Source organism: Moesziomyces antarcticus (genome assembly GCF_000747765.1).
Source record: "Moesziomyces antarcticus DNA, scaffold: scaffold_v10002, strain JCM 10317, whole genome shotgun sequence".
NCBI classification, from domain to species: Eukaryota; Fungi; Basidiomycota; class Ustilaginomycetes; order Ustilaginales; family Ustilaginaceae; genus Moesziomyces; species Moesziomyces antarcticus.
Genome location: NW_014639008.1, coordinates 366,333 through 389,005, shown reverse-complemented (window position 1 = coordinate 389,005; position 22,673 = coordinate 366,333). Strand labels below are relative to the sequence as shown.

The following is a 22,673-nucleotide window of genomic DNA, read 5'->3' as shown; positions in this document are numbered from 1 at the left end:
TGTTCGCAGGTTTCTCAGCGCTTTATCTTAGATGTGCTTGCATTACGTGACTTCTGGATGAGGCAGTGGCAGCAGCGGGGCGCTCGAGCCGCCTCGATCCCGCGACGAGCGGTCAGAGCGAGAAGTCCGAGGCGACCAAGGATGGCGGCATGGTGCGAGCATATCAAGCGATTGTGGACCTGCACCCGCGTCGTTCTTGCATGCATCTCGGCCGCAGCGGCTGCGAGCATGGCCGACGTGACCACGAGAGCGAGTTCGTCACCCAAGTTGCTACTGTGGCTTTCTCTGCAAACGACGAGGCCCGAGTGTGGGCCACGGGAAGGCATGATCACGTTCCGGACGGGGCGTTTTGGTGGGATAGGGAAAAAAAATCCAGTGACGGAACTGCGAGCCATGCGTGGGCTGCAGAGGAAGGGTCTCAATCATCTGTCAAACGCGCTTGGCGAGACACTGGGGTCTCGATTCCTGGCGTCGGTCGGCTAACCGCGCGATCCTCGCCGCCTGCCACATTAGGCGAATGCTCTGCAACTCCACACGCTCTGCAGGCACCTCGCCTGAGCCCACCTGAATAGATCCATACGCCCACGATGCGCATGCAGGAAAAAAAAGGAAATCCAAAAAAGTGACATGCGTGTCGTCACTGCGCTTCCACGTCCATTCTGGAAAGTCACACGCACCTCGCAGCCCGTCAAGTTTAGACCCGTTGGAGCGCTCCCGCAGCATTCATTCGGCCCGGACTACGCTAGCTCAGCTGCTCACCAGCCGTGCTTTGAATGGCGCTACAGCCGGCTGGGTCGACGCTTGAGCTAACCGCTCCCATCGCGCCTCCGGACCTCAACTTTTAAGCCGTCGCGACGGAGTCTGCTGGGCACGCTAGCTCGGCCGTCCGTACGGACAAACGTGAGCGTCGCGATCCGCCCAGCTCGTCGCCTCCCGCGTTCGGCAAAACGGCGATGCGGGGCTTGACCGGCCCCGCCAGCCCGCTGCTGCGTCGCAATCGCGCCCAGGTGAGTCAGTGGCCGCAATGGCGAGCCGTGGCGTACCTCGATTTGCATCGCCGTAGTTTCGTCGTCCGCCGACGAATTCCGCACATTGTTGGCGGTCGCCTTCATCTGACGAGTTTCGCTCTGTGCAGGCTGAACGAGGTTCCTTGCTCCGTGAATGCGTGAGGCTCAAATGAAGTTGGCTCGAGGCGGCGCAGCTTGCATTGCAGCTGGTGGGCTAACAGTGCGGTGAAGCGGAAGCGAGGATCAGCCGACAATGCTCTCGACGGTCTAGCTTAGCGCCGACTGGTCCAGCGGGGAGCCAGGGGGGAGCCAGTGAGAATGAGAGGGGAGAGCGAGAGCTTGGCGTCGACCGCTTTTTGGCATCCAAGCTTCAAACGGAGACGCGGACAACCCGGCCAAAAGCTGCACAAAAGGCTCGGGCGTGCCGACGTGGTTGCATCGAGCGGTAGCCCTCGATCGATGCAACTCACCAACGCCGTTGAGATGACGATGCTTGATTTCAATTTCCCTTTTTTTCTCTCTTTTTTTTTTTTTGGCGCGGTGGGCGGCGTCTGGCGTCGAGGCACACACACAGTCGGGCTTCCCGCGACTCATGCGTCCAGGCACTGCAGCCCTCCCGTGCCAAAGCGGCCAGAGAGGCTCGAGGTGAATTCGAGTCTGAGTCTGATTTTCGACCGCCTCGAGGCGCCTTGCCGCTCTGGCTCGCCTCGCATTGCAGTTGCAGTGCAGTTGCAGGGCAGTGCAGTGCAGTGCATCGGCTCAGGTCTGACGGCTCTGTCCACCTGCCGCTTATGGCACCCACTCGTCTCTCTGCCGCCTCGAGGCCATGCTCAGCCTCGCCGGCTCCCCTTGTCTCGCTCTCTTGGCAGCGCTGCCCTGTCTGCCCCGCCTGGCTCACCTGGCTCGCCCATGCAGCCAGCCCTGGTCGTTGCAGTCTTCACTCTTTGCCTCCTACCATCATCTCCAACATCTTCGTCGAGGATCGTCACCACCCATCGCGTTCCGGCCACTCTTGCAACGTGCCTTTCACAGGCTAACGAACTCTTTGTAAGTACGCAGGAACGACCGTCCATCGACCCACATTGGTCGCGCGGCCCATCACACTCGACATAATGGCGCTCGGACCGCAGCACGCGCATCGTTCAGTAACGCCGATCGCCCGAACAATGGCCTTGCTACGCTCGACATGGATAGGCTCCAAGCACATCGCTTGGCAGTGGGTGGCTGCGCTCACGCTCGTGGCCATAGACGCAGGGTCCCCCCCGTGACACTTGGTGGACAATGCCTAGCGGGATCGCCATCCGCACGCACCGTTCGCGCTCCCGCCTCGCAGATCACGCCCACCACGCCGTCTAGAACGCGCAAATGCCTCCCGAGCTGTCACACGCATATCGCCCACCACGTCGAGACCTAGCCCTCGGCACTCGGATCGCCCTGCATCAATCGCCGGACGGCCCTGTTGGCGCCGCTCGGTTGGCTCCCGCCGCTGCCTCTCGAACCCATCGTTTCATCTCGCTCGCACTTCGCTATAGGAAGGTCGACTGACGCTTCTGCTTCGGCACGTTCATCCGTCACGTTCATTTGCCTCGTCTCACTCGCACACAGTTTAACGACCCAGTAACGAACCAACTCTCCAGCTTTTGGCTGCAAACTTGAACCACCCATCATTCTCCAATCCCACCAAGTTCACCGCTATCCTCAACGCCACAAAGTGACCATCCTCGACGCCTACACCCAATTCCATCCGCATCATCCGCACGGACGCTTGTGCTTCCTGCACGCTACCGCATCTGCACTCTCCCACCCGCCTCTTTGTGTGCCAAGCAGATCCACCACTGCATGCCAGCTTTGACGTGCATCGATTTCCTTGTAACGACCTTGTAACGACCCGTGGCTCTTCCTCCGACTCTAGAGGAGAGTTCCTTAACGACCTTTTTTACGACCTCCCTACGTTCCGCATCTCTTTACCCTCCCTCCTTCTCTTTCTACCGCGCAACTCCCTCCGCTCCTCTTTACTCTCCACCATCTCAACTCTCTCCGCATCCCCATCGTCCGACCAGAACCCTCGCCTTCTCTAATCTTTCTTCGACGTTCGCCATGGAGGACCAGCTCTTCAGCCCCACCGCCGCCTCGCAGCTCTTCGACCTGCCCCTCTCTTCCAACGGACCCATCGGCTTCTCTCCCTCCATCGACATGACCAGCAACCTGCCCCTCACCTTTGGCGACAACCTCGAGACCCCCGCCTTTATGCTCGAGATTCAGCGAAAGCGCGCCGACACCATCACCACCCTCAAACCCGACTTTGAGTTCAGGGACGACTTTGGATTCCAAGGCGCCACACTCCTGACCGACACGCCTCGACGACCGCGCGCCATCCAGCGCCTCTCCCTCACACCCTCCGTCGCCAGCTCGGCCGCCTCCACCGCCTCCGAGTTCGACTACGGTGGCTGCGACAGCGAGGCCGATCACAGCAACGTCACGTCCCCTTCCGCCGACGACATGTGCAGCGCCCCTTGGAACGACTCGCCCTTTGGCTCTGTCGACGTCTCGGACTCGATTCAGACCGCCTTTGACCGCATCGGCTTTGGCTCCCCCTGCGATGAGTCCAAGCTTTCCCTCTACAAGCAAGAGATGTTCACCCCGGCCGGGTTTAGCTTCCACGACTTCATCGAGGAGCCTACCACCGGCGGCGACGGCGACAACGCCGCCAACTCGGGCACCATCAGGGCCAAGGACATGTCCATCTCGCCACTGACCTTCGCCGACGTGTCGAGCGACGGCGGCCACAGCCACATCCGCTCCAGCGGCAGCGAGTCCAGCCTCGGTCTCTTTGACAGCCCCAACGTCGGAGCCATGCCCATGCCCATGGGCCCTTACCCTGTCCAATCGTTCTTCGGCAACGGCAGCGCCTACCCCATGGTCTTCTCTCAGAGCGCCCCGGACGCTTCGTGCATCCACCCTCACGGTTCCTCGTGCCCGTCGTCGCCCAACAGCGCCAGCAGCTCGTCGCCCTACTCGGGCTTCGGCATGCCCGCCGGCATGCCCTCGGTGCTCGCCTCGCCCGCCTCGCGTCAGATCCAGATCCAGCACATCCCGGCCCAGGCTCCCGGTCTGGCGATGCTGCCCAAGGGCATGAGCCTGTACAGCCACTTTGCCCATCTCGCCAACCCGTACGCCGGCCTCATCACCAAGCGCTCGCGTGGACGCCGTGTGCCCAACAAGCCCGAGGAGATGAACAACCTCGGCAAGAGCGGCAAGGTCTACACTTGCAAGGTGCCGGGCTGCGGCAAGTGCTTCAAGCGCAGCGAGCACCTCAAGAGGCACGTCCGCTCCATCCACACCGACGAGAAGCCCTTCCTGTGCCCCTACCCTTCGTGCAACAAGCGCTTCAGCCGTCACGACAACCTCAACCAGCACGCCCGCGTGCACACCTCGATGGGCGGTGTCGCCGGCGTCGCAGGCGACGAGTTTGACGCGGCGTCCGGCCACGCCATGTCGCACCTCAACCACCCCCTTGCCCACCCCATGGTCCTCAGCGCAGGTCCCCAGGGCGGTATCTCGATCGCATCCGGTCCGAGCCACCAGATCAAGCAGGAGTAGTCTACTGCGGATTCCAACTTGCATCCCGGACGGTCGAGCCTTGCACGGCGCCCGCGCGCGCTGTCTGCATGTCCTCGACGCTTCTCTTGTTGCTGCTCTCCTGGATCCTCTCACCACCCATGCGATACCCCGGCGTCCACTGTGCACCTGCTGCCGTGGACTGCCATTCTGATGATACCACCTGCGCTTCTGTCTCGGCTTTCGGCCTCTTGCTCTGGCGATCCTGTCCCGTCCATCTGCGGACTCGGGACTCGACGCTGGATTTTTCCCCTTTCCGCTCGGGCGACCTCGGTGGTGGACACGCCCCAGGTCGGGCGGTCCGCGCTCTTTGATGGTCTCCCGACATAGAGCGGTGCATAGGCGTGCGTCTCACCCGACGCCGCTGCTTAGCTACCGCGACATTCGGAGCAGCTGTGCGTCTGCTTCACCGCTCAACGGACAGCTGGACTCCCCTCCCTGGCCTCCAACGGACCTTCACTTCGCCTCGCGGCGTTCCGGTTGACCAAGCTGGAACGCACGAGACGTTCTTCTCCCTCTCCCCTCTGCCTCGGCTCTCCTCGGACAATACCTCTTCTGTGCTCCGTTTTTCTCTCTCATAATTGTGTCGTTGGGCAAGCGTGGCCTCTCCCCGCCACACGCGCCGCTTTTCCACCCCTGTATGTAGGTCTTCTCACACCCTCGTCCGCGCCGCTTTGGCGCGAACTTGGCTCTCCCTCTTGACTCCCGCTCGTGGCTCCGTAATACAAAGCTTGTTCTGTGACATCCATAGTGGAAAGATGAGGACACATCAGAAGATGTTGAAACCTGTCGCAGAAGGTTATACAGAGGCGGCGTGTGAGCTGCGCTTGACACCGAGCTTAATGAAAGGCTCTGCTGTGCTCGGGATCAGCCTCTGTGTCAAGGGCGAGTCCGTGTGCCATCCTCTGCAACAGAAACACATCACATTCACTCATTCCTCTCCGATGTAGACACGCATCCTGGATCCAGAGCCTGATCCAGCCGTTCCGCCGACAGTAGCTGAAGCGCGCGTAACCACTTGAGATCACCTCATGCAGCTTGTGTATGATCTGCGGGTAGCACCGAGCTCAGTGGGAAAGCTCTGCGGTGTTTTGTGCACATGCACGAGCATCTGCACGGTCTGTGTTGGGCGCAGTTGACCTGCTTCCTCAGGTCGGCTTGGCCGAGCCTCTGTGGGTGACGTTGGCGACACACACAGCCTGTGAATTCGCCGCTGGAGTGTACCCACACGATCCACATTTGCATGTTTGCGTTGTGATGACAGTGTGCACCCAGTTCACGTCTGGGATGTGCTGGCAGTGGACACGCGCAATTGGGAAACATCTTTCAAATTGGAGCAGGACTTTCGAAGAGCTCGCACACATTGGCGCGGATGATTACTTGAGCGGGGGGATTCCGGCGTACTCGTCGTATCCGAGTGCAATGTTGAGGTTCTGGCGTGCATCACACGGTAAAGCAATTCAAAAGGCGGTCAGCAAAGCAGTTCGAGCTCCCTTCTGCGTTGGGCAATGCGACTTACCTGCAGACACTGCGTAGCTGCGCCCTTGAGGAGGTTGTCAATCGCGGCCACCACCACGACACGGTCGCCACGCGCATTCACCTGGAATCCGCCGATCTTGACGCCGTGTTGCAGCGCCACATCCTTGATCTCTGGCACCTGATCCTGCACCTTGACCAGCTGTTCGTTCGCAAAGAACTCGCGGTACAGCTCCTTGACCTGCTTGCTGGTCAGCTTGGTCTTCAGCGGAGCCGAGAGCGTGCTAAGAATGCCCTGGAACCACGGAGCGACGTGCGGGATAAAGGCGATGTTCACCTCGCTCTCCCCAAGCTTGCTGAGCTGGTAGCCGGCTTCGCGCTCGTGGATGTGGTCCGTCAGTGCGTACGCGCGAATGCCGCCCGCCAGATCCTCGGGCGTAATCTTGGGAACCGTCTTCCTCTCGCCCGTCGGCGTCTCACTAGCCTTGGTGCCCGCACCCGAGTATCCCGAAACGCCAAACACCGTCGGTCCGCGCGCCAGATCCAGCACCGACAACAGCGGCGCAATCAAAGCCTGGTTGTTCGTAGCATAACATCCCGGATTCGAAACCAGCTTGCTTCCACGCACACTCTTGCGTCCGTAAATCTCTACTCGCCACAAAGAAGAAACAAACGTCAGCTTCACTCTTCATCCCTCATGACGCGCAAACAACGCACACAGACCCAGCCCAAAACCGCGCGAAGAACAGTGGCAATTGTGTTTGATTTCCATTCTTCCCGGCTTTCAGACTGAGCCTGCAACGTGCGTTGGCCATCTCCCCACTGCGCCGCAACCTCGCGCTCTACTGACCTGGCAAACCGTAGGTCCACTGCTCGTCGAACCTGTAGTCGGCCGAGAGGTCCACAATGGCGCCGTGGCCGTTGGGCTTGTCCTTGCCGCCGGCCTGGACGGCCTCGACAAAGGGCTTGCACACGCCGTTGGGCAGCGCCATGACGTACGCGTCGGGCGGCGCACCGGGTCCCTCGCCGCGCTCGAGCTTCTTGAGGTCCTCGACGCCGATGTTGGTGTACTTGACGTCCGCCTTGGAGTAGCCGGCGAGCGGCATGCCGGCGAGCTCGCGCGACGACACGTGCGACAGCTCAATGTGCGGGTGGTTGTTGAGCAGCGCAATCAGACTCTGGCCCGTGTAGCCGCGCGCGCCGATGAGCGCCACGCGCTTCTTGTCCGTCGTCGACGCAGGCAGCGGACCGCTGCGCTCCACGGCAGTCGCGTAGCCGCGGCGGCCCTCGCCCAGCACGCGCGCGCTCGTCAGACCGGGACGCGCCATGGTCGAGTAGCCGCGCGTGCCCGTGGGCTTGGCGGGCTTGAGCGGCAGGTAGGCGCGCTCGATGCGGCTCTTCTCCTCGAGGCCGCGCACGATCTGCTCGACCTCGGCGACGTCGTGGATGCCGTAGTAGAAGAGCGAGCGGCCGTTGCGCGTGAAGGAGCCATCGGCGCGCTCGTAGTGCCAGGCGCGCTGGTCGTCGTCGGCGCGCGAGGTCCAGACGAGACGCTTGTGGTCCTTGCGGATCTGCTTCCAGATGTTGTCGTTGACGCCGTTGAGCACGCCGTTGCGCGTGGTGACGAGCTTCTGCAGGATGGGCACCTCGCCCTCGGGCTGCGAGACAAAGGCGACGCAGTCGAACGGCTCGTCGCCGTAGACGGTGTAGGGGTGGTGCGAGATCTCGGAGAAGAACTCGGCGACCGACTTGCGGCCGTCCTTGATCTCCTCGTCGTTCTCCTTGAGCACCTGGCGGATGCGCTCAGCGCCCACCTCCTCGATGCTGTTCTTGCGGTAGAGCTTGTAGCCGCGGCGGATGAGCGTACCCGCACCGCTGTCGGTGAAGAGCTCCTTCTGGAGCTGGTCGACCGAGATGATGGCGACGGACGAGGAGCGCGGGAGGTGGTCGAGAAGCTCCTTCATCTCGCGCAGCTTGAGCTTGGTGCCGTACTTGACCCACTCCTCCTTCATGAGGTCGTCGTACTCCTCGTCGAGGTTGATGACCTCCATGAGCTCCTTGGTCTTGCCGTGGTAGAGGCCGCCCTTCTCGTTGAGGTAGACGATCTTGAGCGGCTCGAGCGTCTTGGAGAGCTCGGAGGCGGCGACGTCGGCGTTGACGTTGAGGATCTGGCCGTCGTTGGTGACGGCGAGCGAGGTGAGGATGGGGATGCAGCCTGCACGGATGGCGCTCTCGATGGGCTCCTTGTCGACCTTGTTGATCTTGCCGACGAGGCCGTACTTTTCCTTGTCGAGGTAGTCTGCGGTGAAGGTGCCGATGGGGATGGGGCGGGCGCGGCTGCCGAGCGACTCGAGCTTCTCGACGAGGCGCATGTTCTCCTGGAGGAAGATGCCACGCGCGACCTTGAGCGTCTTTGCGTCGGTGATGCGGATGCCGTCGATGTAGTCTGGCTCGACGCCCTCCTTCTCGAGGAGCTCGTTGAGCTGGGGGCCGGCGCCGTGGAGGACGATGGGGTAGAGGCCGATGCGGTGAAGGAAGGAGAGGCTCAGCGCGAGTTCCTCGAGCTGGTGGGTGAGGATGGCGCCGCCGACCTTGATTACGGCGAACTTGTCGGCGGCGGAGAAGATGCGCAGGTACCTCTCGACCTCCTTGCGCGATGCGAGCGAGTACAAGAGACGCGTGATGGTCTCTCGATCGTATGCGTTCTCGCGAGCTGCCGCGCTCGAGTACGGGCGCACGGTCGTGGCCGCAGCAGCAGCAGCGCGAGGCTTGGTAGCCTGAGCGGGAGCCGCAGCAGCAGCGGCAGTCGAGGCGGTAGCGACGCGCGATGCGGAAGCGCTGCTGCTCATCCATCGCTGGGATGCGATGGCGGCACGCGCCAGGCCGCGCGACGAAGATCGGTGAGCCGCAAGCACGCCCATGTTGCCAAGAACCTTTTGCGGGAAGACGGGTGCGAGTAAGGCCAGGCTCGAAAAGCGGTGGGTTTAAGAAGACGTCGCGGAGAGATGTGAGACTCAGACTCTGCGGGACGGACTGAGGATGATGGAAGCGATGTGAAGAGGGAGGGTTCCGGGTGTTCTCGACGCGCCAAGCTAGCTAGTCTCGAGGCGAGGTTGAGGTTGAGGGTGAGGGCGAGGGGCAGTGGAGGCGGCCGGCAGCTAGCGCGAAAAAGGCGTTGAGCAGCAGGAGCAGCAGCGGGTGATCAAAGCGAGCGATCCAATCGGCTTTGGGCCTCGCAGGGGCTTATCAGTTCTAGCGGGCTCGCGGCCATCAATTCAACCACGGACCATCGCCTTTTGGACTTGGCCAGCTGGAATCCCACTCGACGCCGCCGCGCACCGGCCAATCAACTCGTCGCCGCACATCTGCACGTCTGACTCGACTCGCCTTCCGATTCCCCCACACTCGCATGCCGCTCTAACAAACACGCACAATTGCCCGGCGCCCTTGCAGCCTCGCTTCCATCGTCACGCTGGCCTCTCCCCTCAACCACGGGCAAGAACCACCCACTCTGCTCTACGAGACACGGAGTAAAGATTGTGACAGCAGCAAGAGAGTACAGTTGAAAACGACAAAGAGGGTCAAGGAGCGGGAAGCAAGTCCAGTGCATAAGAGGAAGCCGAGCCCGCCATCAAAGCAGGGCCCAGAGTGAGCACCGGATTGTGGAGCAGCAAAAGAACGTGTGTAGCAATACACAAAGTAGTAGTAGGAACGTCCGCCACCTGCAGCCTGGCAGCGTGGAGATTGAAAAGGGCGAGCGACACCATGCCTCTTGTTGCGCCACAGCACGCTAACAGAGCTGCGGCGCACCATCGACCGGAAAGTGCCGCTTCGCCACGCATCGGAAGCTGCGCCCGGCCGGCCAAGCGCCAGCACGACAGCTAGCGGCCGAGCGCGAGCATCGCCAACAGTCGGAATGTCGCGCTTACACTGCAGTCATGAAGCTAGCGGACTGCAGCGGCGCCTGTTCAAAAAAAGACGACGGATTAAAGTGGGCAAAGTTGGCAACGTGGTGTTGCTGCTGTTGCTGCTGCTGCTGTTGGTGCTGCAGCTGCAGCTGGTACTGGAGCTGCTGTTGCTGCTGTTGCTGCTGCTGCTGCTGCTGCTGCTGCTGCATTTGCTGCGCGTTGCGAAGGTTGATGAAGTTGCCCGCGTTCATCGAATACATGTGTGACTGCCCGTCCTGAGCAAGCACAGCAGGAACAGCAGACAATCCAGCGTTGCCACTTTCGCCACTGCCGTTGGTCGCAAACTGCGGGACGCCATTGACGAGGCGAGCTCCAGGCGCTACTGCGGCCACTCCGCCATTCACGCCGGCCGACGAGAAGGCAAGTCCGGCATAGGTCAGCTGCGGTGCAGCCGTGGGTGCCTGGGTCACACCCACCCCATTGGACACCATGGTCCAGTTGCCCGCGGCGTCCTCAAACCCGGCGCTACGCTCCCTGGCGCCGATCTCGTCCGAGTTGGTCGAGGCGCCAGGCGACGTGCCGTTCACAGAGAGCGAGGTGGCCGGCGTAGCGAGGAAGCCAGCCGCAGGGCCGTACACACCACCGTGCGAGAGCGGAGTGAAGGCAGCCACGCCAGCAGGCTGCGAGCTCGAGAGCGAGCCTCGCAGGCTCGAAGCTGCCGAGCAAGACGACGTGGGGCTCGTCTTGCCGCCTTCTCCTTCGCTGCCCGGAGCTAGAGGACCATCGTCGTCGTCGAGGTCGTACAGGTCACCGTAGTTGGCCGAAGCAGTCATGCCAGACGCGCGCTTCTTGTTGCGCATCTCGGCCATCGGAACTGGCAACTCGTCAACGGGCGGAGGCGGGAGCTGCTCCAGGCCGGCCTGCGCGAGAAACTTGTTGAGCTGCTGACGCAGCTGCATGTTTTCCTGACGCACGCTGTCGATCTTGACGCGGTACATGGTCTCTCGATTGAGAGCGTCGGCGACAAAGTCGAGCGACTTGTTGACGATGAGCGACTTGCTTGGTCGGCGTACGTCCGAGATGGACGGCAGCGACGCGGCAAGCTGCAGGAATCGTCCGTTGAGCGACTCGCGGCGAGCTCGCTCGATGGCGTTGTGGGTGGCACGGCGCTCTGCGCTGGTGCCCTTCTTGTTGCCTCCGCCACTGCCAGAGGGTCGCTGGAAGGCGGGGACGGCGGCAGGCTGAGCGTCTACCCGAGGTGCGGTGGTGGAGTCCATGGTCGTTTGCGGAGGAGGATCGAGCAATGCGAAGCTGGCTGAGGACCGGGCTCGGAGTTGCAAGCGAGAGCGTTCAGCGTTGAAAGCTACAGATACAATGTGCAGCGACTCGAGGCGCGCGGAGTATCTTTAACTTCAAGCTGGTCGGAGGGGTAGCTTCGAGCCTTTACAGGTTGAAACTCGCGTTGGAGGGCGAAAGGCGGTGGAGGAGGTGATGTTTGTGATGAGGCGGATAGGGGTGATGTCGAAGATTGGTGGTGAAAGGCGGTAGGCGGGAGAAGGAGGATGAGGGGATGATGAGGCGGATGATGCGAGCTGGCTGTTTCGCGAGTAAAACTCAAGCGGACTAGGCTGTAGATGCGGGATCGCATGCATGGTGGTGTCGTAAGATAGTGGTCAAAGATAGAGACATGGAAAGAGGGCAGCAGACAGACACGAAAGGAAGAAGATGTCAGTAATCAGGCACTTGTGCTGGCTAGTTGTAGCCACTGAATGGCTGTACTCGGGACAGCCGAGCTCGAATCGGCTAGTGCCCGAGAGTGAGGTAGCCATCGGAGACGAGTGGTTACGGCTTCTCCGCAACTTGGAGGCGGTCGAGGTCCAAGCCGAACATGGTGCGGAGCAGAGCCGATGGCTAAGCCCGCCAAGCATGGTTACGCTTCGATGTATCCGAGTCTAGCCGACGTCGCCCAGTCGCAACGTCGGATAGAACAGACAACTGATTGGCGAGCCCTTCGCAATGCAACGTAACGACGCCCGGGTTGCGGGGATGCAAGCGATGCAGTTCTAGCGAGAATCATGGCGACAACGGGACGAGCAATGTGTGGCCACTGGAAGTGCCAGCAATGTCCGGCCATATTAATAATGGTACGAGTAGCCAGCTGGGCCGTCGTCGCCTTCTCCGTTGAAAGTCATCGAGCGGAACACCTGGAGTCGCTCGAAGCCAGCGAAACCGTCGTCTCGGAAATCGTCCAAGAAGGCCACAGCAATGTGTGCGATCACTTACCACAAGCTCTGAGGGATGGTGGGAGGGGTGGGCGAGAGGGCGGCAGCAGCGGACGGGATGGCGGAGGATGGTGGTCGGGAGAGCGGAAGCGCCATCTCCGTCCGGCTCAGCTGGCCAGGCGGATTGGAGGTGCAGGGTTGGAGTTGCAGTTTGGGCACAGATTGCATCTGCAAATCGGCTGCAATCCGAACCGTCACAGCGGGCACTGACGCCACGCCCCATATTCGCTCTGCCTCGCTAATGCATCACCAACACCTTTCGTTTGCAGACCGAATCTCAGCGTCCTGGAGACAATTGAGCGCCGAACAGAATACCGCTGCATCGCACACAATAAGCGCAACAATGGTGCCACCCAGCATGACGGGAAACGAGGCGGCAGCATAGATGCACTGGGGCATGCAAGTTCAATATCGGTATGCAGCTGACGCCGATAGCAGGCGCACAACAGCAGTCACCGACCAAAAAAGCGGTGCACTCGAGCAGCAGGCTCAGGGTCAGTTCGCAAGATCCAACTTTGTGGATTTTTGGGGCTCGGAGGGCCCTTGTGTCGTCGAAGCTGCAAACTGATGGCGGGTGCCTACATCACGGTAGCTCTGCGCCGCCGCGGCATTGCGGGCCTGGCGAGGCGGGAGCCGAATGTTTGATGCGAGTGTGTCGAGCCTGGCGAGTTCCTGAACGGGGCGGTGCAAGCGAGCTGGCAGCACCAGACGCGGAGGCGGCATGCATTGGCGACCGAGCTCAGAAAGCCGAGCCCGGCTGGTCGTGCCTCTGTGCCGGTGCCTGAGTCGTCTGGCATGCCAGATTTCGCCTGGCCTTCGGTGTCAAAGAGGCGATTGCAGCGCTCATCTCCTGCCTCGATCTGCTCTACGTCGGCGCCAAGAGCCCCATCCCGTCGGCTCTCTGCGCGATATCCGAGCAAAAAAACGACGTTGGTCGCATCAACGCTTTTGACCGGTGCCTGCTTCCTCGGTGTGGAGCCCGGCTCGATCGAGTCTTTGCCTCCAACACAACCTGCGACGATCCGCCCAGCTCTGCAGCTCGGCGACTTTTGCTGCCCGCACTCCCGCAATGCCAGCCGCAGTTCGAGGTTCACACGCGGCGCTCCCCGGCCATCTCCTGTCGCTGCCAAGGGTTTGGCACGTAAAATTGACCGGGCAAACGAGCTCAATCCCATCGCCGCCAGGCGCTTCGGACTTGCATCGCCGAAAAAAAGACAGGTCCGTCGCCGCGGAACGTCCACGGCGCTCTGACGCGCTTACGACGCTTTGCTCCGCGGTGATTTCGGAAAGGCTCGGTGCAGCGCGCTCGAGTCGACGTAAGACGTCACAAGCTCAACAGTCAAAGGTCAGAGTAAGTTCCCGATCGCAAAGGCATCGTGGCGTATGAAACCTGAGTTGACGTCGTCGGGATTCCCAGGTCCCGGCGCATGGTGTCTGGCAGTGCGGGCGAAGCGCTCAAAGGTCAGGGACCACCAAGAGTTGAGCCGGAGACCGGGACGACAGCATGGCCCAACAGCCGCGAATCCGTGTCGAGGGAAGCTCGAATGTCGGCTTCCCAGTGCAGACAGACACTCTCTGCAGCGATTGATTGGCTGCGATGCCAAGGCGTTTACCCGCCACGCGGGAGATGCAACCTCGTCGCCGCCTGTCGCCGCCACGCTGGCCATTCGGATCCAATCACGCTCATCGCGGCACAAGGTTTATCAGATGTCGTCTCGAACCGAGCAGGACGGATGCATTCCATCTCCTCGCATGATCCCATCAACGAGGCCCACGCGCCAGGACCCGAAGTAAGTTAGCACCGACCGGCGGCGTTGTGCCACTGCATCCGGTGGATTCAACAGGCACAGCCCCGCCGCCATGTGGTGGAGACCGCGCGGTGGTGGCAGCAGCGCCCACAGGGTTCGGGCAGTGCGGCCTTTGCGCATGCAAATGAGTATATTCAGCCGCCGGTCAAACTTGGCGCCGTCAAGACCACGAGGTCGGCCCCGGCGCTGCGCCAAAGGCAAGGGACCTTCGTGCGTACATCACACCAGCGCGGAATGTCACGCATGAAGCTTGCATGTCGCCGCATAGCTGCAGCATAGCGTCGGGTGTCACCGACTCCCGTACAGGATGCAGATCCATCCAATGCTCAAGACGAGCAAAGAGAGGCAGCGTTGCCATGAGTGACAGGGTCAGAATCTCGCGTGGCTCGAAAATCTCACAAATTTGTAGTGTTTGAGGGTCTAACAAATGTCTCCATCGCTTATTAAAAGTGGCTCCTCACACAGCTGCTATGCTCCAGTACATAGAGTCATCGACCGCTCTGCATAGCGTTGGAAGTTTGATGTTGACGTTGCTTGGGGTACGTGCTGTGACGATGACGAGCAGAGCAAGTGAATACATCCGCGAGATGAGTAGAGGCAGTGGGAGGGCGGGGTCGCGTCGAAATGGTGTGAGGACCGGACCTCGGCCGAGCTTTAGGATATTCACGTGACGCATCCTCAACCGGAGCCGGCCTGGATCGGGCCCTTCATTTTGAGTCAGAATGTCCAGGCTGTGGGCCAAGTGAAGCTGCAGCTGGCAGCACACCGCAGCGACCCAGCTCAGCCAGGCAGTCGGCCGCTCAATCGAGGCTGGGCACCAGCGCGCGAGCGTCGCCGTCGCTGTCGGGCAAGTCGTTAGAGCCGTGCTGCTACCGCCTCGTCTCCACCTTCCTCATCGACCAACTTTGCTTCAAGATCACCTAAGATATCGTCAAGGTAAGCTCGCCAACACACCACGCCGACTGTCGACGACAACGCCAGCACGTCACGCACAGCCGACATTCATCACCCACACCAAATCCAGACCACGATCGCTCACCACATACGGCCCTTCGCTTGTGTTCGATCTTGTTGCACCACCACCAACACCACCACCGTCACCGTCGCATTCCACTCTTGCACAGATGAAGGTCGAGATTTGCGCTTTCTCCCAAAGGAAGATCTACCCGTAAGTGGTCCAATTACGACATTGCAATGATGGACATGCACTCCAAGGTTGCAGCACTACCGCTGCACAGACTCCGGCGGCCAAAGCACATTCGACCACCTCCTCGACAATCGCATCATTACGACTCGGAAGAGCACACCAGCACCCAGGCAGCATCGGAGGCAGCATCGGAGACACTTCGACGTTCAGCAGTGTTCAGACGTTGGCAATTCAGGGCAGAGGAGCATGGGACGAGGCCAGTTGGGATGGAGCATGGGAAGGGACGCACCTGGACGGTTCGCAGCGGGATGGAGATGTGCTCAGCAGCGTCGTGAAGGCAGGGCAGAGACCAGATGGCAGGGATAGTGGTCAGATCTTGGTCGCATTCTTGGGCAGTCAGGGATCGTTGCACGAATCACACTTGCGAATGCGCTGGGAACATAAGGTGGACACATGGGCATATTAGGACATTCGAGTCTTCAGTGCATCGCTACCACCTACTCGCTCTACCGGTCAAACGTGCTGCGCATTCGCACGCCCAGCATACGTCGGATGATCGCAGTTTCGGTGCCACGTCTTGCAGTGCAGCATGTCGACAGCTTGTCTGGCATGGTTGGAGCCAACACCTCATCAACCGCATTGCATGGGGGATGGAACGGAGGAACAGGACTTGTTACAATCAGTGCCGCTCGCCGATCGGATCAGATCATTCGCCGTCTTTACGTGACGCCCTCGACATGTCGAAGCCTCAACCTTGGATTGCATGCCCATTCATCAGCACGTGGAAGCATGCTCGACGTGCATTACTGACCATTGATACCGCCAACCTGATGCATCATTCGCACAACGAACAGTGGTAAGGGTCGTCTTTACGTCCGCGGTGACAACAAGGTGTTCCGCTTTGTCAGCTCGAAGAACGAGTCGCTCTTCCTGCAGCGCAAGAACCCCCGTAAGATCGCCTGGACCACTGTGTACCGTCGTCTTCACAAGAAGGGTGTTACCGAGGAGGTCGCCAAGAAGCGCTCGCGCAAGACTGTCAAGCACCAGCGTGGCATCGTCGGCGCTTCGCTCGACGTGATCAACGCCCGCCGCAACCAGAAGCCCGAGGTTCGTGCTGCCGCTCGCCAGGCCGCCATTGCCAAGAGCAAGGAGGACAAGAAGTCCAAGGCCGAGGCACGCAAGGCGACCAAGGCCAAGTCGGTCGGCTCCGGTGGTGCTGGTCCCCAGATCTCGCGCCAGCAGATGAAGGGTGGTGCCGGCAAGGGCCGTGTCTAAATGTGCACCCCCCTTTCCACTTCCCGTCTGCTCCGCCGCATCTGTTACATTAGCTCTATGGAGGAGTTGCATCTGAGCGTGGCGCCAAGCACGTCAGCGACGCACTGCATCTGATGCTCCTCTCACATCTCCAACCCTCCTATCACACATCGGTCGCTTGCAGTAGCTTGCTATTCAACGCAAGAGCTACAAGTGCGCCACCTTGAGCGCCTCGCGCGTTCGCAACATGCCCACCAAAAGCAATCACACATCCTGTGTTGACCCGAATTCGCACGCCCGGGTGGCCTGAGCTGTGTTTCACGAGTGTGCGAGTGTCCAGATGGAAGCACCGGGCACAAGGGACAATGAAGGCTTGGAGTGGATCGGGTAATCCAATCGGCGCGAGTGCGAGATGTTTCGGCCGGAAGTACTGCTGAACGCGACACGAAATTTGGAATGCGACCTGCTTATGTGAGGCGTGGGCTGGGTGACCAAGCCGTGCTTACTTCCGGGCTGGCTGGCTGGCTGGCTGGCTGGCCGGCTGGCAGGCAGGCAGGCTGCGACAAGCTCGAGGTTTGGAAGTGGCTCGAAATTCAAGCCAAAATCCGAGGAGACGTGACGCAGCGGTGTCAGCAGAGCGCTCGAGTGGATCGCGGATGGCACGTCAAGTGCGCGGAGTTGGACGCAAGTGGCCGGAGCTAGGATTCCGCTCGCACAACGCCCGCCAGCTGACCGGCGCATGCCTCACGTCGTACGCACGTACACGGCATGGCACACTCATACCTGCTGCAAGCTCTGCACTGTAGCCTCGAGCGAATCAACGACACCTGAGGCTCGAGCGGAACAGTTCGGGTGGGACGTGTGTAAGTTGCAGTGACGCTTCTGAGTGGCGGCAGTAGCGAGCGAGCGCAAGGGAAAGAGACAGAGCGACAAAGAGGGTTTGGAGCAGCGCCTTGCAGATCGCCGAGGCTAGGCGAGCACAGACAGCCGCCGCACACCAACACTGCGGTGCCAACGGTAATGCGCTGTTGCGATGCGCTGCTGGCGGTTGGAGAGCGTGTCAGCACAGGACACAGCACAGCACAGCACAGCACAGCACGCACACGCACGCTCGCGAAAAAAAAGAGTTTTTGGGGGGAGAAAGAGTTCCCCCTGCTGAGCCGCATCGGAGCGGTGAGCGCGGTTCAACAACTGCCGGAAATTCAAAAAAACGCACTGCAAACGGCGTCCATCCGCAAAGCCAGGCCGTGGGCCGCCGAGGCCGCATTGCTTTCGACACACACACGCACACGCACTCGCACTCGCTCTCGCACTCGACCACGAACCTCTCCACCATCACCCGTCTCGAGCTGGAATACACACTTCCTACTCAACATCGACTAGCAGTTGCATCCGTTCCACACCCACCCGACGGTCGACAACGCACTGCACACCCAGACGCAATCAGCGCTGCCCGCTCAAGCAGGTGCAACGTCCCCTCGAGCCAACCTTGACCCGGTTGTCAAGCGCACTCGACCGACGCTCGCACCCAGCCTTGCTCGCTCTCGATACGCGCCCTGCACGCCTCAGAGCCTCACTGCACAGCTTACCCCTTGGCGTCAACCGCGCTAAACCATCCCGCCGTTTGGCTCGCACTCGAACTCTCGCCCGTTCAGTCGGACCGACCCTCGAGTGGCCAAAATCTTGCACACGTTGCTATCTCTGCTCAATCGGACCCCTCCTCGGACAAGCCCCAGGTAGCTTTCGACCCCGATCCAGCTTTTCTTGCAGACGGGTAGAACATGTCTTCGGCCCCTCAGCTGCTCGACGCCCACCACTCCGACTCGCTCCGTAACCCCAACGCGAGCATCAAGCGATCCAACGCTCCCTCCAAATCGCCCCTCGCCTCATCCCCGTCCCTGTCCTCTTTCCTCAAGAAGGGCGCTCCCATCGTCGCCATCTCGCCCCCCGCTCACGCCAACACAGACATGGTCGCTCAGATCGACTCCACCACCGCCAACCAGGCCGGTTGGTCTGGCTTTGCCTCGAGCCCAGACAGCTCGCCCGACGTAGAGTCCCAGGCGCCCAGTCTCACCACTGGCTCCACCTCCGCCTCCATCGAGAGCCTCGAGTCCGTCCAGGATGCGCATCATCGCAGCCTCAACGCGCGCTTCAACGCAGGCAAGGGCGACGCCGCCTACAGCGCTGACGCCGGCTTCGTCTACGGCAACGGCACCGCCCAGCCTCCTACCAGCTACGACAGCAGCCAGGATGGCGCCAAACTCATCCACTCGGAATTCGGCTACTGCGCCAACCCAGACTACCGCTACACCTCGGAGCACCGTCGCGGCGACCCCTTGCCCAACCCGGTCGAGGAGGAGCCCAGCTACTTTACCGTCCTCACCACCTACATCTCCTACATCATCCTCATCCTCATCGGCCACATGCGCGACTACGTCGGCAAGCGCCTCTTCCCCAAGTCGTACCACCACCTCATGGAGCGCGACGGCTACGCCGCCCTCAACTCGGATTTCGACAGCTTCTACACCCGCCGCCTCAAGGCACGCATGGACGACTGCTTCAGCCGCCCCGTCACCGGCGTATGCGGTAGGACCGTCGTCTGCCTCGACCGCGTCGCCCTCGACTACTACTCCACCTTCCGTCTCACGGGCGAAAAGACGCGCGCGCTCAACATCAGCGCCTACAACTACCTCGGCTTCGCCCAGTCGCACGGCGGCTGTGCCGACGCCGTCGAGGAGTGCCTGCGCACCTACGGCGTGAGCAGCTACGGCAACCGCCTCGGCGCCGGTCACCTCGACCTCCAGCAGCAGACCGAGAAGCTCGTGGCGCGCTTCATGGGCAAAGAAGACGCCGTGGTGATCAGCATGGGCTTTGCCACCAACTCTACCACCATCCCCGCCATCGCCGGGCCCGGAACGCTCATCATCTCGGACGAGTACAACCACAGCTCCATCCGCTTCGGCGCGCGTCTGAGTGGCGCGCACATCCGCCAGTACAAGCACAATGACATGAAGAAGCTCGAGTCGCTGCTGCGCGAGTGCATCAGCCAGGGCATGCCGCGCACGCACCGTCCGTGGAAGAAGATCCTGCTCATCGTCGAGGGCCTCTACTCGATGGAGGGCACGCTCGTCAACCTGCCCGAGGTGATGCGCCTCAAGGAAAAGTACAAGTTCCACCTGTACGTCGACGAGGCGCACTCGGTCGGAGCCATCGGTCCCAAGGGTCGCGGCGTGTGCGACTACTTTGGCGTCGACCCGGCCAAGGTCGACATCCTGATGGGCACGTTTACCAAGTCGTTTGGTGCGGCCGGTGGCTACATTGCGGCCGACAAGACGATCATCGACCGCATCAGGCTCACCAACCACGCCAACGTGTACGGCGAGACGCTGTCGCCGCCCGTCTTGACGCAGATCGTGGCGTCGATGGCGTCGATCATGGGTGTGGGTCGCAACCCGGACGAGATGGCGCTGCTGCCTAGCTGGGTTCAGCTTCCGCGTCCGCTGCTCGATGGCAGCGAGGGTCGCGAGAGGTTGCGTCGTCTTGCGTTCAACGCGCGCTACCTCAGCAGTGGACTTCGCAAGCTCGGCTTTATCGTTTATGGCCATCGCGACTCGCCGATTGTGCCGCTGCTCATCTTCCATCCGGCCAAGATGTCGTTGTTCTCGCGCATGATGCTCGACCGCTCGGCGGTGCTGCCTCCGTCGCAGCGATTTGCGGTGGAGCAGTCGGACATGTCGAGCGACGAGCTCAAGGCGATTGAGGATCCGGCGAATCCGGCCAACATTGAGCGTCCTGCGCGTCCGCCGATTGTGGTGGTCGTGGTGGCGTATCCTGCCACGCCGCTCATTTCGTCGCGCGTGAGGTTCTGTGTGAGTGCAGCACACACCAAGAAGGACATTGACGACGTGCTGCGCGCCTGCGACGAGGTCGGCTCGCTGCTGCATCTCAAGTACGGCTCCGGCGGTCCCGGCGGAAGGTGGAGCGTGGACAAGGTCATCGACAGGTGTCTTGACTTGGTGCACTGGAACGGAGAGGATGCCATCAACTAAGGTCAAAGCGGCATCGGCGTTTTTCCTCAGTCCTGTAGACAGCTTTCCACCCCCATTCTCTCATTGTATCTTTTGATGGTCTTGCAAGGCTTTGTATGAAACCAGGCTTCCCAAATTGTGCGAGCGTTTTGTGCTGGGTGAGAGTGGCGATGACGCGAGGCATGAAGCTGTCGGATGTGCAGGCTGAGCGCGGGAGTAGACGATGGCAGTGGGGTAAGATGGTGCGCCGGCAGCGTGTCGACTCAAGCAAAGATGAAGCTGCACACGGCTCAGTTTGTGCACAAAAGGTAGGCTCATCGAATGGGCAAATCACGCTGCACGAGCACACGGATGTACCGTGTTCAGACGCCACACTTTTCGAAAGCTTTGGTTGTTAGCGCACTGCTTTGTGCACCACGCCGTAAAACGCACCAGGAAGGAATGGTTGACAGCGCTTTGCAAGGCTTGGATGTATAGATGTGGATCAGAATTGCAGGCGACGTCCTAGGGAGGGATCTACAGCAAGCTTGAAAGGGCGATGCACGGATGAGCCGACGCTGCGGACGCTTGCGCTTGTCATGAAAGCGTCTAGACGAGCTTGGCGAAGAGCTTGGGTGCGGTGCACTCTTGCGCACAGTGCGAGAGGTGGACTGTTTGTGCAAACACTCCCAAAAGGTCAGCTAAAATCTTTCCGATATGAAACTAAGATGTGGGAGTGATGGACAACTTACAGAACTCCTCGATGCAGTTTTCGCCCTCGAAGCCCTTGCCTTCGTTGACGCGCTTGGCGCACTCGTCAAAGTGGTGCTTGAGCGGAGCACATGCCTTGGACTTCTCGCACTCCTCGTAAATCGCAGGCGCAGGCTAAAGACGCAGCAAGCAGAGCGGAACAAAACACGAAATGCAAAAAGGTGAGCTTCACATCCCTGTAAGGAGAGATGGGGCGGTGATACGTACGTCCTCGGGCTCGTCCTCCTCCTCTTCCTCCTCCTCCTCCTCCTCTTCTTCCTCGGCCTCCTCCTTGTCTTCGGACTCGGCGTCCTCCGAGGACTCCTGCGTGGGCGGAAGCGTAAGGGCAAGCATGTGCGGGTTGCGGCGGGGCAGCAGTATGAACGGTCGGGAAAGAGAGACGATGTGGTCAGCATTTCATGTTCGGAACAGCCGACAACCGTCGGAAAGTGTCAAGGTGCATCGGCAGCAGCGCGTCGGCCCCCTTTCGAGATCTGTGGCAGCGAGTCGTTCTGTCCTGTGCAGAGATGATTCGCTCGTGCGCCAGAGCGGCATGTTCCGGTGCTGGTATGCCGCAGACCACGCAGTGAGGCAGCGGTAGATCGCGGTAGATGTGCGCTTGAACTGCGCCGCAAAGTGTCCAAGCGAGGCACTTTGATCCAGAACCGTCGGATAAGTGCACACACTGTGCATTCGGACGAGATGCCTGGTACTTTCGATCTCGTCTTCTTCCGAAAGGGGGCGGGGCGATGCTGCTGTCGATGCTGGCAGTATACCAAAACTTACCTCCTCGGCGTGGACGGTAGGCAAGAGCGACGAGAAGAAGCTCGAGACGGAGCTGAACACGGACTCGTCGGCCGCGGCGGGAAGCGAGAGTGTGACGGAAGACGACGGCATGGCGGATATGGATGTGTGTCGATCGAACAACGGCGAGAGGGTTGGTGATGATGGCGATGAAGTTGCAAAGTGAGTCGAGCTCGAGATCCCTTCGATGGCAGCAGCCCGCGCGCCGGCAGCGACGGCCGACAGCGAGCGAGCGAGCGAGCGCTCGCTGCTGCAAGAAGAATCCGTCTCGAATCCACCCGAGTCGACTGGGGCAGCAGGCCTGCTCAGCGCAGTGTGTGGCCCCGATTTCGTCGCAGCTGCCGTCCACTGTTGGGCGCTCAATTTTGCGATTTTCAGCGCGGCTCACAGCACACAGCGGTAGGCGGATTTGTAATGGCTAGAAATTCCACAGCCTGCCCGGAAGCGTGCGGGTCGAGTCGCTTCGTACGAGAGGCAGCAAGCACAGCGGCTCACGTGCTATCCGATCACGATCTCATCGGCAGCTTCCAGACGCTGCCTTCCCGATTGCTTTTTCCCTCGACCCCTCCACAAATTAGCATCCGCCCTGTGTGCCTGGACGGGCCAAGGCTC

The 22,673-nt window shown here is 60.8% G+C and overlaps 7 protein-coding genes across 7 annotated transcripts; 3 read left to right on the top strand and 4 right to left on the bottom strand.

Annotated features, from left to right (window-relative positions):
- Positions 1-3,104: 3,104 nt before the first annotated feature.
- Positions 3,105-4,607, top strand: PAN0_002d1040 (uncharacterized protein; the record flags this gene model as incomplete). Its single annotated transcript, XM_014803207.1, has 1 exon — positions 3,105-4,607. One exon carries the CDS (start codon positions 3,105-3,107, stop codon positions 4,605-4,607), a length of 1,503 nt encoding a protein of 500 aa, XP_014658693.1.
- A 1-nt stretch (position 4,608) lies between these two features.
- Positions 4,609-4,953, bottom strand: PAN0_002c1039 (uncharacterized protein; the record flags this gene model as incomplete). The annotated part of the gene is made up of 1 exon (XM_014803206.1): positions 4,609-4,953. One exon carries the CDS (start codon positions 4,951-4,953, stop codon positions 4,609-4,611), a length of 345 nt encoding a protein of 114 aa, XP_014658692.1.
- Positions 4,954-6,001: 1,048 nt separating this feature from the next.
- PAN0_002c1038 (acetylglutamate kinase/N-acetyl-gamma-glutamyl-phosphate reductase) lies at positions 6,002-11,286 on the bottom strand (the record flags this gene model as incomplete). The annotated part of the gene is made up of 5 exons (XM_014803205.1): positions 6,002-6,058; positions 6,145-6,749; positions 6,952-9,034; positions 9,136-9,259; positions 10,031-11,286. The coding sequence occupies 5 exons, from the start codon at positions 11,284-11,286 to the stop codon at positions 6,002-6,004; spliced, it is 4,125 nt and encodes a 1,374-aa protein (XP_014658691.1).
- A 796-nt stretch (positions 11,287-12,082) lies between these two features.
- On the bottom strand, positions 12,083-13,014 carry PAN0_002c1037 (uncharacterized protein; the record flags this gene model as incomplete). Its single annotated transcript, XM_014803204.1, has 4 exons — positions 12,083-12,116; positions 12,293-12,529; positions 12,620-12,681; positions 12,874-13,014. The coding sequence occupies 4 exons, from the start codon at positions 13,012-13,014 to the stop codon at positions 12,083-12,085; spliced, it is 474 nt and encodes a 157-aa protein (XP_014658690.1).
- A 72-nt stretch (positions 13,015-13,086) lies between these two features.
- On the top strand, positions 13,087-16,521 carry PAN0_002d1036 (60S ribosomal protein L24; the record flags this gene model as incomplete). The annotated part of the gene is made up of 9 exons (XM_014803203.1): positions 13,087-13,509; positions 13,593-13,642; positions 13,733-14,081; positions 14,136-14,309; positions 14,830-14,953; positions 15,036-15,267; positions 15,322-15,641; positions 15,713-16,044; positions 16,108-16,521. The coding sequence occupies 9 exons, from the start codon at positions 13,087-13,089 to the stop codon at positions 16,519-16,521; spliced, it is 2,418 nt and encodes an 805-aa protein (XP_014658689.1).
- Positions 16,522-18,281: 1,760 nt separating this feature from the next.
- On the top strand, positions 18,282-20,549 carry PAN0_002d1035 (serine palmitoyltransferase 2; the record flags this gene model as incomplete). Its single annotated transcript, XM_014803202.1, has 1 exon — positions 18,282-20,549. One exon carries the CDS (start codon positions 18,282-18,284, stop codon positions 20,547-20,549), a length of 2,268 nt encoding a protein of 755 aa, XP_014658688.1.
- Positions 20,550-21,116: 567 nt separating this feature from the next.
- On the bottom strand, positions 21,117-22,154 carry PAN0_002c1034 (uncharacterized protein; the record flags this gene model as incomplete). Its single annotated transcript, XM_014803201.1, has 5 exons — positions 21,117-21,178; positions 21,260-21,392; positions 21,486-21,581; positions 21,838-21,881; positions 21,971-22,154. 5 exons carry the CDS (start codon positions 22,152-22,154, stop codon positions 21,117-21,119), a joined length of 519 nt encoding a protein of 172 aa, XP_014658687.1.
- Positions 22,155-22,673: the final 519 nt, after the last annotated feature.